General features: G+C 43.8%; 1 protein-coding gene across 1 annotated transcript in view; it reads right to left on the reverse strand.

Annotated features, from left to right (window-relative positions):
- Positions 1 to 217: 217 nt before the first annotated feature.
- Positions 218 to 17,276, reverse strand: part of LOC104470432 (myosin-13) — a gene marked incomplete at its 3' end in the record, with an annotated part of 35,024 nt that continues 17,965 nt past the window's right edge. Inside the window, exons 21-39 of the mRNA XM_010085360.1 lie at positions 15,889 to 16,131; positions 14,069 to 14,245; positions 13,259 to 13,404; positions 13,082 to 13,172; positions 11,913 to 12,302; positions 11,694 to 11,820; positions 11,155 to 11,273; positions 10,248 to 10,444; positions 9,552 to 9,735; positions 8,494 to 8,659; positions 7,553 to 7,677; positions 5,307 to 5,615; positions 5,017 to 5,220; positions 4,807 to 4,932; positions 3,525 to 3,695; positions 1,878 to 1,982; positions 1,690 to 1,785; positions 867 to 1,249; positions 218 to 288 (exon numbers count right to left, since the gene is read on the reverse strand). Of these exons, the coding sequence (XP_010083662.1) occupies positions 218 to 288; positions 867 to 1,249; positions 1,690 to 1,785; positions 1,878 to 1,982; positions 3,525 to 3,695; positions 4,807 to 4,932; positions 5,017 to 5,220; positions 5,307 to 5,615; positions 7,553 to 7,677; positions 8,494 to 8,659; positions 9,552 to 9,735; positions 10,248 to 10,444; positions 11,155 to 11,273; positions 11,694 to 11,820; positions 11,913 to 12,302; positions 13,082 to 13,172; positions 13,259 to 13,404; positions 14,069 to 14,245; positions 15,889 to 16,131 (3,430 nt within the window). The remainder of the gene's footprint in view (positions 289 to 866; positions 1,250 to 1,689; positions 1,786 to 1,877; positions 1,983 to 3,524; positions 3,696 to 4,806; positions 4,933 to 5,016; positions 5,221 to 5,306; positions 5,616 to 7,552; positions 7,678 to 8,493; positions 8,660 to 9,551; positions 9,736 to 10,247; positions 10,445 to 11,154; positions 11,274 to 11,693; positions 11,821 to 11,912; positions 12,303 to 13,081; positions 13,173 to 13,258; positions 13,405 to 14,068; positions 14,246 to 15,888; positions 16,132 to 17,276) is intronic.

A 17,276-nucleotide genomic window follows, 5' to 3' on the forward strand; every position in this document is an offset into this window, starting at 1 on the left:
TCCCCTTGCGGAGCAGAGCCCGTCCACGCACACACTGCACGGAGCGGAGCCGCTGCACCCCCCCGCCGCTGCTCGGGGCAGCTCCACCTTCTCCCCCCCCGCGGAAAAAAAAGACGCCCTCCTTTCTCTCCCTTCCGCAAACGCATCGCAGCGCGCCCAGCGCAGGCTGCACATCCCCGCGCATTGCTCCCACTCGCGGCAGGGCCCCCCACCACACCTGTCTGGAGGCGAACCCACACACCACGTGTCTGGATGAGACGCTCCTCGTCCCCAGAGTCATGCCGGGGGCTGCAAAGGCAGAATGGAGCAGTTCAAGTCGCAGGTATTGTTACAGCCTTACTCTGTATGTTTCCTGTTTAACTGTTTGCTTCTCTCAAGCGTGACAGTTGAAGCGGTGGGGAACAACGGAGGAGTGCGTTCCCATTGCCCTGGGAACCCTTTTCCCTGCACAGGACATAACCCGGACTTTGGGAACCACTGCTCTACGTCATACATCCATTCACAGATGCACGCTGTCAATCTTATAATGAATTGATAGTCCTCACAGTCACCAGAGCATCACTCAGTTTTATTTTTATTTCTCACAGCTTCTACTTAGGGTTGGCTAACTATGACCAGGTCAAAGACCACTTACATGCACACCTAGTTACTTGAAGCAAGTAAGGAGTATCAATGTTGCACGCACAGAAGTCTGTAAGGGAGCCTGCTGCACCGCTGGTCAGGGACCTCATTCCTCTGATTTCTAAATATTAAAAAGGAAGATAATGCAGAGGCTATTAGAGCAATTGAATTATTTGTGAGGTTGCTTCAGGTCTGTGGCTGTTGCAAATATTCTGCCATATTACTGGCAAAGAACCAATATCTACCAATTCTGCTGAAAGACCTGGATTTTTAGAGTAAATTGTATCTGGTCTGTCTCTTGTGAGGCACCAAAAGGACCTTCAAAACCCTCTGGTTTTGAGTAAGTGCCAATTTCTGGCGTTCCTTTATGTGGACACTCCTGTACAAGAGTGGGAGGAATACAAATGTGACTGCCAGGTGTTTGCGCAGAGATCTCTGTGGCACTTGCAGCAATAGGAAAGAAGGCTGCCTTCGCTGCAGCCCTCCAACTCACCTGTCCTCCAATATCACGACTTTTGGCTCGCAGCTTGTTGACCTGACATTCAGCAATATCAGCTCGTTCTTCAGCCTCTTCCAGCTCATGCTGGGTCTTGCGGCATCGTGAGAGATTAGCGTTTGCCTGTTCTTCCTGAAAGTCATGCAGTGCTATCAGTGACATGGACACAAAGTGACATTGCCCAGTTACCATTAACTGAACATCCCATGGCTGCACTGCACTACCATCACCTACTGCAGTTAGCCTCAGAGCTACATTCCTGCATTGCCAGCACTCTGTGCATTTCTATCTAGTACTGTCAACGACATGAGCACTCAGTTGGGACAGAACAATTAGTCCTGCTCAGTTCCAGCTGGGAAAATAGACTAGTGTCTCTCCAAAAGTGCAACAACTTCAGAATAATTACAGCTGTGCCTGCTCTGTTGTGAGCCATTCATCTTTACAAGGTAAGGAACAGTCAAAGGCAGTGGCCATAGCTGCCCCATCAAACTGAGTATCCAATAATGAGCTTGGGAGCCCAGACCTTTTGGAAATCTCCACTCAGGGCCCACAAAGATGAGTTCTGCACTCACAGCTTCCTCAGCCTGTTTCTTGTATGCTTTCACTTTTAACTGCAGCTTGTCCACCAAGTCCTGGAGCCGGAGAATATTTTTCTTATCCTCTTCAGACTGTAGGAAGTGAAAAGCAAGTCAGACTTGGAAGATGGGACTGAGGTGATGTACTTAGGAAGTTACTTAGGAGAGCAGAGGATCTGAAATACCTGGTAAGTGAGCTCCTTCAGCCTTCGTTCATACTTGCGAGCACCTTTCAGTGACTCTGTTCCTCGTTTCTGCTCAGCATCAAGCTCGTTTTCCAACTCATTAATCTGAAACACAGTATCATGGTGAAGACAGCAAGCAGCCAAGAACGGCTGCTGATCCTGCTGTAGGATCGCAGGAACCAGGGTTCTGCGGACTAAGGCTGTAGAGAAAGTGGCAGTGCAGGGCATCTTCCTGCAGCTGCTTCTTGGGACTAGACTACCTAAAAATGTCTCACCGTGCTATCTTGGTAGTGACATTGCCTGTGCATCCATAGTTATTTGTAGAAGGAACTTAGCTGTGCATACCTGGGGCATTTATAACCAGAATTGGGCTTAAATCTGTCAGAGAAGAGGAAATTGTAACAGGGAAGGAAGGGTTCTGTCAATGTTCACCAGGTAAATGGGGAGAATCTGTTTGATTTGTAATCTTTGCGTCCAGCTCATCCTCATGAATAGTCCTTAGCAACATCCTGTAGCTTCATGCTTCTTCTGCAGTATATATAAGTCAAACCTGGACACCAATGTTTTTATTTCTGTGTGGATATTTCCTTTCAAAGCCAAGGATGCAGTACCTGAGTCAGGCAAAAGGCCCACCTAGACCAATGCTGTGCCTCTGGGGGAGTGACAGCAGCATGTATAATTTAGGGACAGCATGGAAACCTGGCCACTACCTACTCCCCTCACACTTCTCCAGCTTCCACAGTTGTTAGATTAGAGGTGTCAGGTGGCATATCTCTGCCTGTTCCCTTAAGTGTGTTTATAGACCTGCTGATTTCTAATCCCTTTTTGAACCTCCTAGCAGCTGCCTCTACAGCCTCGCATGGCAGCAGGTTCTAGAATTTCACTACCCGCTCTGTAAAGTACCTCTTTTATTTCTTTTAAACGGATCTGCAGGTGAAGATGTCCTGATCTGCATCATGTGTCCTTATGTCTCATGTTGTGCATTTTGATGAATAGAGTCAGAATACATCTTGGTCACTGCTGTCACGATTCTGTAAACTCTGATCACATCCCCTCAGCCATCTCCTCTCCAAACGGAAGAGTCCTAGCTGTGTTTGTCTCTCCTCAGAAGGCTGTACCCACTCAGATGCTATGCCCTGGATGCTTCTCTAACTGTCAGGTCCTTCTTGAGTTCCAGAGACCAGAACTGCACATGGTACATTCAATATAGTGGCAAGTGATGCTCTCTGTCTTGTTCTCAGTGCCCTTCTTAATGAAGCCCCAAATTTTTTCTCTTTCAGGTTTTTGCTTCTACTGCACATTGAACAGTTTCTGAGGCCTGTCATGGGTGAGACTGAAATCTCCTGGCTGAGCTGTAATTGCCGTTTCCAAGTCACCCCCAGGTAAGCATGTTTTAAATTATTTCCTAGATAAGTTAGTGTATATGTCTACCCTGATGTTCATCTGCCGCCATTTTTGCCCACTCAGTTTTTATGAGGTCATTCTCAAATTCCTCACCCACAGTGCAACGTTCGACTACTCAGTGTAACTCTCATCAAACTGCTGGAGATACCTGGGGTTGTCCCTGTTGTAACCTTCCCAAGAGGTTTCAGCAATCAAAGGCCCACTCAGGAACTTCACCTTAGCCTACCCTCGTCTTCACCGTACCCTCGCCTCTAGTTTCTGGAGTTGCTTCTTGCCTCCCTTCAGTGCCAGCTGCTCAGCCTCATGCAGACGGTGCTGCAGGTCCTTCACCGTCTGTTCCAAGTTCTTCTTCATCCTCTCCAGGTGCGCGCTGGTGTCCTGCTCCTTCTTCAGCTCTTCTGCCATCATGGCTGCCTGGTGGTAGTGCACAGTTATGTTAGGAGTGTGCCTCCCCGTCCCTGGCAGTTCTGCCCAGCTTCAGTTGGTGTATGGCTCTCCACATTCTCAGTCAGTGCCTGTCCTGTGGCTGTGCTAAGGGTCTGTCCTATAAAGAGGATCACCGTTTCTCATTATTTGTATTTCTAAGACTACTCTGCCTTGGAGAAAGGGCAGGGTTGATGACAAGAAAAAAATAATCAAGGCATGCAAATAATTCAGTACCAAAGTTTCATGGAAATTGGGGGCATCTTGAAGTATTACCAGCTAGCACTCTGCATCTCTGGGCTCCCAAATGTTTTTGAATGTCTGGCCATTTGGTGCCTAAATTTTCCAAAGAGACAGACTCCTAAGCAGTTTTTGCAAATGAAATGACCCTGGGTATCTCAAACTACAATGAAAAGCTTGTGCCTGCTGAGACATTCAGAATCTGGGGTGGATAGCTGTCAGCAGTGTGACAAGGCAGAGAGGGCAGAGGAGAACCTGCAGCACTGCCACTGGCAGGCAACCAGAACTAGACACAGCGCTTCAGGCCTGGATGCACCATGACTTGATGGTGTAGCTGTTTTCTGCTTCGTTTTCATATACCTTTCCTAGATAGTCCCAAGATTTATTTCTTCTGATGCTGTGGAACTGTAGCCTTGTTTAAACGAAACATTTCTGTTCTCCCTTTTTATTTCTTTCATGTCTAGCATTTGTATAGAAGCATGTATGATTTTAGTCATAATTTTTGTTTTTCTGTGCTATGTCTAAACAGGGCTTAGTTCAAACTACCCTTTTCCTATCACAATTTTTCCACCATCTGTTCTATCCTGTCTATTGAGTGTGCATATGGGGAAGGGGAGACGGGGTGCCTCTTCAGTACAGACTGCTAGCAGAACATGAGTAGAGGCCCTAGACTGAAGAGGTCTTCATGGGAAGCAGTGGGGCAGAGGCTGTGTGAGGCCCATGTGGGAGGGACTGTGTGTCACCGATATTTTGTGTTCCTATGTTCAAGAATTTGTTCTCCGCAGCCTGTCTGCTGCCTTTCTAAAGGGTAAAAGTGACTGCAGTAGTAGAAAATGGAAGAGGGGCAAGCGAGAGGACTCACATCTGTGATCGCTTTCTTTGCTTTCTCCTCTGCATTTCTGGCTTCCTGAATGCTGTCTTCAACTTCATTCTGCAAATGAGTGACGTCCACTTCCAGTCTCTTCTTGGTGTTGAGGAGGCTTGTGTTCTGTTGGGACAACCCAAAGACAGGTCATTCCCACCCCATTTCATGTCACTCCCGTGTGCCTGTTGTAAAGGAGACACCAATTACCTGTGAGTGGAGGAGCTGCACTCGCTCGCTGGCATCTGTCAGCTCCTGCTCGGAAACTTTCCAGGCTCGCTCCGTCTGCTCCATAGCAGCTCGCATCTCCTGCATTTCTGTTGTCATCAGGTTGTTCCTGCGCTCTATCATAGCAAGCTGCTCCTTCAGGTCATCGTTCTCCCTCAAAGCATCATCCAAATGGAGTTGGGAATCCTTTGAAGGTGAACGCACCATGAGACTAAGAGGCAAGCAGAGTGAGTGGCAAAGACCTGTAGGACGGTAGCGCTTGTGATCCCTACCTTGAGTTGCCCTTGCACGGCTTTGAGGTGCTTCTGTGTCTCTGCTGCCTGACAGTTGGTATGGCTTAGCTGTATTTCCATGTCATTCAGGTCTCCCTCCATTTTCTTTTTCAGCCTCAAAGCATCATTTCTGGTTCTGATCTCAGCATCCAGCATGGTCTGCATAGACTCTAATACCCGCTGGTGATTCCTCTTCAGCTGTTGAATTTCTTCGTCTTTCTCTGCACTCTTTCTATCAACATCTGACTTCACCTGGTTCAGCTCCAGCTGAATAAGTAGAATTTTTCCCTCTTCATGTTCTAAAGAGCCCTGGCAGAGTTGAAATAACATAATTTGTCTCTGTAGTGTCTCTTATTGGGAAATGCCCATGTAGAATTTTGCCATTTTGCAGCCAGTAATGCAGATTGCAAATGCCTTACTGAGGATCTTTAGGAAAGGCCTAGCACTGAAAAAACCCACTGCTGTTCCCTTACACAGGAGTCATTATACCTCAGCTAGATATTAATTGGTAATTTAGGAATAAGACTCCTTAGGAAAATGCCTCCGGTATCACAAGGTCTGGGCACCGAGGGCTATGTTGACACTGCAGAGATAACAAAGCATGTAAAAGCATAAAATAGGACAGTGAAGCCTCATTCTCAGAAGAAGCTTGCCTTCTCTTGCATCTCCGTGCTGAATTCTGCTTAGGGGTTCTGCACTTAGTCCCACCCCAGTGACTGTGTGGGCATGTTGCCCTTTTCTCTCTGATGCTCGTACCATCTGACTTCAGATGTCTAGGAGTTAGAAGCCTGAGACTGGGTCTGTACAACCAGTGGACAGAAATAAGCATGTCCAGAGAATGAAACAGTTGATGTAGCCTTGTCATCCCCTTTAAGAACAGATCCTCCAGAGGTGCCCATCTCTCCTTTTCAGTTTTAGAATGAGCCTATGGTGGCTAATTCAGGATTAGACTGATGAGATTTACATGCATAAGTTAGAGCAGATGGATTTGCATGGCCACTGTAACTCTTGCTCCTACTGCCCACCTATCTAGTGAGATCTAAAGATTAGAGATGTGTCAGTTGTTTTTTACTTCTTTTTCTACCTAAGAGGAGTTACAGAGAAAATAAGGTGAGGCTCTTCTTGGTGGTGGGCAACAAAAAGACAAAAGACAACAGTCAAAAGTTGGTACAGCAGAAATCCTGACTGCATGTAAGGATAAAAGTGTTTTCTCATGAGAATGGTGCCACACCAGAAAAGGTTGTCCAGAGATACTATGAAATCTCCATCCTTGGAAATAATGAAGAACAATTAGACAAGGCTTTGAGCAACCTAGTGTAACTTCGGATTTAGCCCTGCTTTGAGCAGGAGATTGGACTAAAGACCTCCAGAGATCCTTTCCAAACTAAGTTAATTCTGTTTCTCTATGTTTGAGCTATACCCTAGGTATGCTCTCAAAGGCATTTTGTGGAGAATCAGATATGGTCATATAGAAGTAATAAGAGCTTTTTCAAGAGACAGTCAGGGCTGATAGGGAAGAAAAGGCAGAACCCAGACAAGAGAGAACTGAAGGAGCTACAATCTAGCATGGACTGGGAAAAAAGTAAGATTTAACTTTATAAAGAGCTGAAGGATAGCCTAAGACAGTAAAGAAGACTGAGTGATCCTGGAATTGTGGGACCTGGTATGCAGCCTGTGTCAGCAAAGCACATGAGTATACCAGTGGCACCTCCAAGATTCAGCTGATCCTCAGCAACTTCTACGTGTCCATCAGAACCCATGTCCTGTGAATTGACTCCTCTTTGAATGTATTACTGACTCCCATTCATTGAAAATGGAGGAACTGAAAAAATATAATCTTAATTCTCTTCAACATTCATCTTTCTTTGAACAGGAGGTGACATCAAGAAGATTTTAAAGTACGGATTATACATGCTCTGAAAACATCCTTCATTAATTTAACTAGTAAACAAAAATTGTCAGAGTTTTGAAAGACAAATGTCCTTTAGCCTTTCAGAGGAGCAAATTCAAAAGGTGGTGCAAAATGAGCTCAATTTTAGTCTGGGACTGAATTTTTTTGTGCATTGTAGCACAACAGGGAATGCCTCATTGGTATGGGAGAGGAGCAGTCCCTGTGCTATTTGGTCTTCTTGTGTTCCCATACTGGACCTTTGTGAGAGTATCAGGATAAACAGGAATATATAAGCTCCAAATTTTCTCCATTCATGATATCTCTAAAAACAAGCTTGCTTATTGAGGACACTTGCCTCTGCTTCTTCTAATGCTGCTTGAAGGTCACACTTTTCTTGCTCAATTTGCTTCTTTGCTTTCTCCAGCTCATGATTCGCCTTTCCAGATTCAGCAATCTGTTCGGTCATATCAGAAATTTCCTCTGCAACACAGAAAACACACACTCAGATTATCTTAGATAATGTTGTCAATGGCAACTGCAATTGCTGTTTGGCAATGGGAGTGATGGAAGAGATAATGATGTAATGTGATGCAGCAGTGAGGAAAAGTAATAGGTCTTGTCTTGTGTGCAATGTTTATTTCTGTTTACCTGCTATTTCCAGTTCAGTGTGCGATTTGAAAATGTGAAGGACCAGCTGGAGTGCTCAGAGGATAATGTCAGCTTCCTCTGGATAGTGAAATTACACCTCCAGAGATAGCCCTGTTTGATTGTTCTCTCTATCCTCAAGATACTCCCCAGGGATCATTCCACTTGGAAAAGGGAACTGAGTTGTGTATACAGTTAGTTTGCTTATTAAATGCCAATCTGTTGTGCCAGTGCTACATGGTCCTCCAATAATCAGGAGATAGATAACAGCCCTCCAGATCTTTTCTAATGGCAGTGACTGAAGTAATCTGAAAAAAATGAGTATCTGGTTTCATCATAATTTCTGTCCATTCAGTTAATTTGGTCCCTATCCGTTAATGGGATTATGTTGGTATGAAGGAGGGGGAATACCATTAGGAAGGAGGATGCTGTAAGGAGCTGTGGGCCTGTGCTTACAGCTGACTTTGTGACCAGCTGAACAGGAAAGAGAGTTGCCTAATCTGAGCTTTGTGGGAAAACCATAAGGAACAAAATTCTGGGAAGAGGCAGAGTTCTGGTAGCCCAGAAACATGTAAGTGTCTTAGGATTCATGGTGGATCCTGATGGAGCTGATGGTGGATCGTGGTGGAGCTAATAGGGATCTGAACTTACGCTGGAGGTTCTTGTTCTCCCGTCTGACAGTCTCAGCCTGGTCAAGCATTTCTTCATAGGCGTTCTTCATCCGGAAGATCTCAGTGCTAAGAGACCGAGACTCTTTCTGGGCAGCTTCCAGCTCAGCCTGACTCTCCTGGTACTTCTGCTTCCATTCAGCCAGGACCTGGAGTGACAGGAGCGATCAGAACATAAGAATGACCCATTCTGCAACACTCCTGTCTCTGCACATTTACAGGACGAGAACCCAAGAGGCATGTCTTACAGTCTTTTGCTTTGGACTGTTCTCTGCCTGTGACAATCAATTCATTGTGATACATACTCTGTTTTGGTGAAAGCTATGTAAATCATCCGCTTCAGCCAGCACCAGTGTATACCCAAAGCTCTAAGGCAGGAGTTTGGTTTGACACTAACGTGAACACAATGTAGTTAGTCTGAATGAGGCTGTGTGAGCCTTTTTATTATTGCACTTATCCCACCAAGAAAGACCATGTTCTACCAATTGTCTCCTGAGTTTGATATCACAGCCCTACAGGGCATCTTTTTTAGCACATTCACCCCATTCACTCACAGAAGGCTGGGCCAAGGCACAGGGCTGTGCAACATCACTTGGGCAAACAGACCTGATTCTTTTAAGTGTTACTAAAGGCAGTGGAGGCTGGAACTGTGTAAAGGAGTCTGAGACTCTGCCTAACCCAAATACAAGGCTGGTACACTAGCACTGGGTGAAAGTCAGGGCTTGTTAGCTTGCATGTGCATAGTTGCTCAGTCTGCTTATCAAAGACTGGATATGGATCCTCCCAGTGTCCCTTGTGAAGACTTCATGATTTTTAAAACTATCAGAAAGCTACTTTATTGTTTGCTGTGGTAATCTGGGGTTACTCACACTGCGACATTATCATTACTACATGTCCCATTATGTGGTCCTTACCATAGCTTTGCTTTGGATAAAATGTAATTTATCTTACTGTGAGTGCAGAACTTTCATAATTTCAGAATTTAGCCTGGCCTATTGAATGTCTAATGATGTTCAAATCTAGTAGGCTCTTTGAATGAACCTTGTCAAAATTCTTCTGCTTTTTATCAAATGCTGCACAGGCTGCGTTTGACCTCTCCACGTCAATCATGAGGTCATCCACTTCCCCCTGCAGCCTCTGCTTTGTCTTCTCCAGTGAAGCACACTTTGAGTTGACAGCCTCAATCTGCTCCTCTGACTCCTGCAGACGCTGAGCAAGCTTCTTTCTGCAGGATGAGAAAATCAGCGCTGAGAGAAGGGAAATTCTGGTGTTCTCAGAAAATGGACAGGAGGGGAGTTTGGCGTGGGAGAGGTGGGCAGAGCGAGCAACATAGAAAGCTGTGATGGTGTGAATGGAGCATCAATAGGAACCTAGGATGACACAGCACGCTGGAGTCGTGCATAGGCTGGCAGAATACTTACCAAAGGGGTAGAATATACCAATGTGCAGAGGAACCAGAAACACACTTTCAATATTGGCAGTGTAAAGAATGTGATTTTTCAACTACTGTGATTAGCTCCATAGTTAATGCACTGGATTTCTCCTTTCTTTAGACACTCCCAAGCGTCTACTCCTCTTCCTTTAAACCTCTACTCACTTGCTTTTTCACACCTAACACATTACAGAGCACACAGTTCTGCATGTTTACACTACAAGCATATTCTGGTTTCCTCCAGCTCCCTCTCACATTTATTCCTAAATATCTTTCTACTTGCTCCAGACCACCTCTCCACATACTTGGCCTCCTCCAGCTCCTCCGTGCGCTGAATAGCATCCGTCTCGTATTTGGTTCTCCACTGGGCCACTTCGCTGTTGGCCTTGGACAGGGCACGCTGCAGCTCCCCCTTGGCTTCCTGCTCCTCCTCATACTGTTCCCGGAGCAAGTCGCAGTCGTGGCGAGCAGACTGCAAGGCGTGGGCCAGGGCATTCTTGGCCTGGGTAGTTAAAAATCATAGAAATTGTCAAAACATTAACAATTTGTGACTGGATTTTTTTTTTACTGTATTTTGGCAAAAACTCCACATCTCACTGCCCATGCGCTACAGTTGCTAGAATAATAGAAGGAGCAAAGTGAGTAACATGAGGGACTCTGTGTTTCAGACTTGATGTTGTTAAACAAGATCAGGCGCTTGTCCATCTTATCTGGGATATGGCCTCTCAGACACAGCTGCACCAAGTGCTTCAGGCAAAGACCCAGGAAATCCAGCAACAGACAAGGTGGGAATTATCTCTCAGGAAATTTCCCCGTAAGCTTTTCAGGTAGAATTTGGTGTTTATCTGAAGGTGGAAGAAACTTAACTGTGTTGTTATATCTAACCCTGGGTGCACCTGCACTCCTTCTATCTTTTTTTTTGGCTGCTGATATATTCTTTGCCTCAGGGATTTCCCATAGCAGTAAGGTATGCACATAGAGATATTTCCATTCACTTCTCTCATGATTGTGAATGTCAGAAAGCATGATAAGAAGGGCTTAAACTGTCTTCGTTATTTCATTTTTAATGTCACTTTTGTGTGTTGTGCTCCAAGGCAAAGTTCAAAAGTTTCACTCTTCTGATGTTTCCACTTTCTCTGAGGAGAAATCTCATTTGTTGTTTTAGCTCATTGATTTATTTTACCATTTGTTAGTCAAATTAAAACAAGTCACCTTATTTTCTTCCTCTAGTTGCCTCTTCAGCTCTTCCGTCTGCTGAGTGAAAGCATGCTTGCCTCGAGTCAGCTGAGAAATCAGGGACTCCTTCTCCTCCAGTTGCCGAGTAAGTTCACCTAATGAGAAAAGGTTCATTTTTTTTTAGACAGAGATATGAGACATAAAACATACGAATGAGAAAATCTAGCCATATGGAAAGAGATTACAAGATATAATGTGGTAAAATGAAGGGAGAGTAGCAATTACATTCCTACCAGTAGGAAAAAAGCTATCAAAGATGAATGTTGTGCTAGCATCAAAGGGAAGGGGATGAACTGACCACAAACTCACACAAACATTTTGATTGACAGTGCTGCGTTTGGTTTAGTTTTATGTTTCCTTGGGTGGAGTTTCCATGACTGCCACCAGGAGGAAATTCTACAATCTGAGTTTTGTTAAGATCACCTAGTGATGAATACATTACAAAATACACAGGCAGTCAGGGAGCATATTCAAGTACTTGGCACAGGACAATTACATTTCATCTAGGGACACACCATTCTCAGTCTGTAGACGTGTTTTCTGTATGTTCAGATCATTAATTAGTCGCATATGTTCATCATCTTTGGTTCTGACTTCACTGAACTGGTCTTCCAGAGCTCGGCACATCTTTTCCAGATTGCTCTGTTAAGAGATAGAAAGCATATCCTTCAGCTCATCCAATTGTTCAGAAGAACAATGGTAGTGATGAGAAATGTTTCTTCCTCTGCAGCAACCTTGGCTTTGGAGACAGACTCCATGTTACTGGCCAGGTCGTCAATCTCCATCTTCAGCTCACTCTTCTCCTTCTCCAGCTTCTGCTTCACTCGTTGCAGGTTGTCGATCTGCTCCCCAAGCTCAGCTGTGCTGTCCGCGTGCTTCTTCCGCAGGGTGGCAGCCGTGGCTTCATGCTGCAGCGTGGCCTCTTCGAGGTCACGACGCATCTTCTGAAATTCTGCCTCACGCTTCTTGTTCATCGCAGTCTGAGCTGCTGTAGCCCCTCCTGCTTCCTCCAAGCGCTCGCTGATCTCCTCTAGCTCCCTGGAGAGGTCAGCTCGCTGCTTTTCAGTCTTTGCACGGATTGCACGTTCAGCCTCAATTTCTTCCTCCAGTTCCTCTATTTGAGCCTGTGCAAGTTAATTGGTTAAATGAGGACTTCTCAGTAGACAGATTTGAAATTCTAATTAAGGAATAAAGAGCAAACATTCCCATCCATTTGTATCAGCCTAGTGAGTGAAGCACCACTAGAAATTTCAATGAATTGTGTCACAGCACATGTAATATTCAGTTTTGGAACAGCAGTGAATGTACAATTGGATATTTCACTTTATGTTATAGCTCAGAATGGATTTATTATGTTATGATGGGTCTAGTATTGCACTTTTTTTAAGAAATAGGGATGTGTCACTGAAAAATGTAAAGGAGTGCGGATTTCTTAGAAATTTCCCAAAGGTCAGGCCAAAACAAAGCAGTGTCCTGACTCGTCAAACAAAATGGAAGGAACCTTGAGATGAGCAGCAACGGGATAATAGCACTGGAGAGAACTGTTTTTTCCTGGGTCTGCATTTAGAAGGTTATCTTTGTCCTGATCATGACAGATTATGTCACGTTCTATTGTTTTATTAGAAAAGTAATTCTCAGTGGTTTCACTACTGTTATAACTCAGTATCTGATCCATTTTCAAAGCCTGCCACCAGCTTCACTTAACAGATTTCTTACATCGTTACGTATGATTAGAGGCCAGAGCTTCTGTAGAAGTGCCCTGAGATGGGAACAGCACCCAGAGTGCATGCTAATATTTTTATTCATGTGTAGGAAAATAGTTTTTTAGAACAGTCCAAGAATAAATATTAGTTAAGGAACTTGTGCTCAGCTACTAAAAATATCAATAACTCTTCGACTTTACCTGAAGCTCCTTAATTTTCTTTTGCAGCTGAGAACTTTGAGCCTGCTCATCTTCGAGTTTACTTTGCAATTGGCTAATTTCAAAACCTTTTCTGTTAAAGAACAAGAATGCAAATTCAATACAGTTAAGGTTAAATCTGAATTTTAGAATTCAGAGCATAAAAAGTCAGTGCAATACTTTTTTAGCCTGTCATCCATCTGTTGCTTATCGTTTTCCAGATCCATGATGGAATCCTGAGACATTTTCAGGTCTCCTTCCAGTTTTTTCTTTTCTCTCTCAAGGTCCATTCGCAGTTTCTTCTCTTGTTCCAGAGATCCTTCAAGCTAAAATGCATAAAACATACTTTGAAATGGATAAATTATGTGTTTGAAAGTAACTATTCTTGATTTAGAAATCTAACTAGAATTGGAAATTGATCAATAGAGAGAACAGTCAGATCCTGTATGTATTTCTCATCTCCACCTGTGCTACACTCTCACTGCAAGATCAGAGCTGCCATTATGATTTAGTTTCAGATATTAAGCTGTCTACAGCTTTGCCTGTGCACAGCTGAAATGCAACATTTTGAAAAATACAGAAATTAAAATTTTCCAGTGGCTGCAGTTCCTAGCATATAGACTGCTAAAATATTGACAGATTCCCAGTATTCATAACTTCCCAGAATGCTGCGCAGTAAGAGACCACAAAATAACTCTGCAGCAAGCTTCAAACTGATACAGATACACTGCTCCAGCTAATTGGTTAAAACAGGGTACGAAAGTCTACAGTGCTGAAATACCCAGTGATGAACATAGTTTAAATGGGCAGGGAAAGATGAAAGATATCCTGACTTCCACAATACCCTGTCAACTGGCAGTGATTTATTATCTGACATTATTAGAGCTGGCTTGGCTGCTTTAGGTGTGCCTTATATTCCCAACTGCAGATTTCTAGTCTCTTCTAGTCTGTCAGAGCATCCACCTACACAACCCAAACCCTTTTTCTTACATCGTCTACTTGCTGCTCCAGTTTGGTCTTGGTTTTGCTGAGTGTGCTGACTTTGTCTTCCTCAGCTTGCAAGTCGTCGAGTGTCTGCTGATGGGCTTCCTGGAGGGCCTTTTTCTCCTTAGTGAGTTTAGAAATATTTTCATCCAGAGCTGCCGTCTCTTCAGTAAGATTCTTAACCTGTTAGACAGCCAGCATCCATACTATGAGGGGGTGACTTGAGAAATGACAGACTGAGAACACAGTGAGTGCACCCTTGCAAAATCTTACATGGATGTAGTCAAAATGCTCTCCACAGAGGGTCTGTATCATTCATGATGAGGGTAGCAACAAGTGTCATGCCTGACAGCCACACCTCTCTGGTCCAGCAATGGTAGGAGTTCTGGCTTTAGTTGGTTTTGACTAGCAGCCCTATCCTGCTGAGTTCTATGGTGGAACATCACTAGATCTTCGCTTACTTCAGCAAGCTTTTCCCACTGGGATTTACAAAAGGCATCTGAGTTGTTCTTGCTCAAAAAATGTATTTCCTGCATGTGATGTATTTGCTAGGGAAACAGCTGTAAAAGCTCAGCAAGTGAGGTTCTTTAAAAAGATATTATCAAGTACCAAGCCTAGCCAAAGATATGTTAAGTTTTGCATAAAAGTGAAAGGAATGTGTTAACATGGGAAAGAACCTTATGCCCTTGGAACAGGTAATAATGAATTTAGGGCAGGAGCTTCTAACTGGGCTGCTGGACATACCAGCTTTGCTAGCTTTATCTTGGAAACTTGTTCCTTGTACTTCAGTGGAGCATTGCACATCAGCAACCTTATTGCAAACACATCAGGCACTGTGCATTAGCCTGCCTGACCCTTGCTTCCCATTTGTCTCATTGCAATGGGAAAGCCTGACAGCGGGGATAAGGAAAGTCCCTTCTGCTAAGCGCTTTAGCTGTATGGCCCTGATATCTCATAAGACATTCCCTCATCCTAATAGCCAACACCAGCTAGATTTCCTCTAAGCATTAGTATAGAAATGTACAGCATATCTGTAATTGCAAACTTAGGATCTAGGATTGTTCTCAGTAATGGCCATGAAAGGAACCTCAAAGTTGTAGTTACATCTCTTCTCATATTGTTTCCACAGCAGGACGGAACACGGTCACCACAGATGTGGGCTTTTGAATTCTAACATATATATCTCAATTCCATCTCTTTACATTTTTGAAATGTACATGAAGAGACCTGTGCTTTTACTAGGAGATATATGAGTTAATGACCACCCGATACAGACTCTTCTTGCTACACTGACAGTCTGAACCTTACAAGTCAAGAAGAACTCTCATTGTGTTATCAAGTCAATGGAAGGAAAGGATGTTTATCCTAGCTGAAACCTGGTTTTCTTAAATAAAAGACAATTATAGGAAAACACTTGACATTTGCAAAATCAGTTCTCTTCAATGCATGTGAGAAAGGACCAGAATAGCCATTCTGTTCTGAGCTACTCACAAGCATACTAGTCTTCCATTTTGCGCAGGAGACACAAATATGCTGGTTCTTTATGCCTGCAAACAGCCAAATATGGAAATTCTCTATCAAGCACTGTAACAACCTCTTAACTCTTTTTGAACTGTCACAGAAGAAATATTTTTCCTAAGAGGAAGTTATAATTTTAACAAAGTATTCTCTGTCGCAGGTGATTAAGTGGCAATACCCCTCTCCTGTGCCTTGGGCACATGTCACTTCCATTCAGAGCACTTAGGAATGACAGCAACTTTCCACAAAACTGCAAACTGTCTGAGAAAACTGTATAGGGAAGAATAATTGCCCAATTCTTCTGTTACCTTATTCTCTGTTGCATGCTTCTCCTTTTCCACTTTGGCCAGAGTCAGTTCAAGATCATCAATATCTTTCTTCAGCTCGGAGCACTCATCCTCAAGTTTCCTCTTCTTTGCTGTCAGTTCAGCATTCGTCTCCTCTTCATCCTCCAGTCTTTCACTTAGTTCTTTAATTTTAGCTTCCAGCTGGATTTTACTTTTGATGAGTCCTTCGCATCTCTCTTCAGCATCAGCTAGATTTTCGCTCTCCTGTCGGAACGTAATGAAGGCACATCATGTTTATAATGAAAAAGACAAAAGGCAACATATGTTGTTCAAGCGCCACCTCCAGGAAATGGATTGCACAAGTCAGGGCAGAATTTCCTATGCAAATCACAGTGCTGCATATGATTCAATCCTGAGGAAATGGTCCTGCTCAGTCATGGCTTAGTAGAGACACTTCCTTTCAGCTGTCAGATGGTTTGACTACCATGCAATAAACTCACAGGGTTCAGTCATAACAACGAGCCTGCAAGGAATCAGTGAGATAAACAGGTGGGTAGCAAACTGGATTTCATGGAAGCATGAGCTTAGATGTGGATTTGTAAAACATACAGCATTTCAAAGTCGGCTTTCATAGAGTGTTGCATGATTCTATCTAATAAGTTCCTCCAACTCTAATGACACAGGTCAGACTGTCTCTCCCCAAACTTCTTCTCCCACTTTATTCACGAGTCACACCTTGCTCTCATCACTCTCTAACCTCTCTCTCATCCAAGACAAGGTCAGGCTCGACCTGAATTTTAGCCTGCAATGTTTCCTATAACTAGCATTTTGAGACACATTATTGGCAGATAAAATTTTGTCTAAATTAATTCTATATGATGTATTCTAGGCAGAGTACCAGAAAAGGTATCTGTTGCCTCCCGGAAGAGTCATGGGTGAAAGCCATCACTGCAGTAACAGAGGATGGTATGTTTAATTCTCTCTCAGATTCTGACTGAAACCCATAGCGCACTGAAAATCATGGCTAGTGGGTGTGCATCTTCTGAGGACAAACTCGGAGAAGATGATGCTTGAGGGATCTTTCAAGCAGGGTTGACTGTAATTCCCCCAGGAAAATGGGACTTAGTGAGAAAACAGGAGCGACTCTTCCCATACTGAAACAGTGAGAAACTGGGAGTGAAGAAAGTCAGACAACACGCTTCAGGGCAATCATCATACCTTAGGAGTTCTTTTATGTTTTAAAATCTGGAGTCTGAGTGATTTGAAAGGTATCCTAACCTGGAAGTTAGTTAACTTAGTTGAACCTGGGCTTCTTGGTATTTTTGGCTTACTATTCATGAAGGGGTTAAAGTGAAACCCCAAGTGCTTGTAAACTAGGTGGGTTCTGGAGAATAGAGCATTAAGTACCA

This window comes from Pterocles gutturalis, unplaced genomic scaffold, assembly GCF_000699245.1.
Source record: "Pterocles gutturalis isolate BGI_N339 unplaced genomic scaffold, ASM69924v1 scaffold705, whole genome shotgun sequence".
Taxonomy (NCBI): domain Eukaryota; kingdom Metazoa; phylum Chordata; class Aves; order Pterocliformes; family Pteroclidae; genus Pterocles; species Pterocles gutturalis.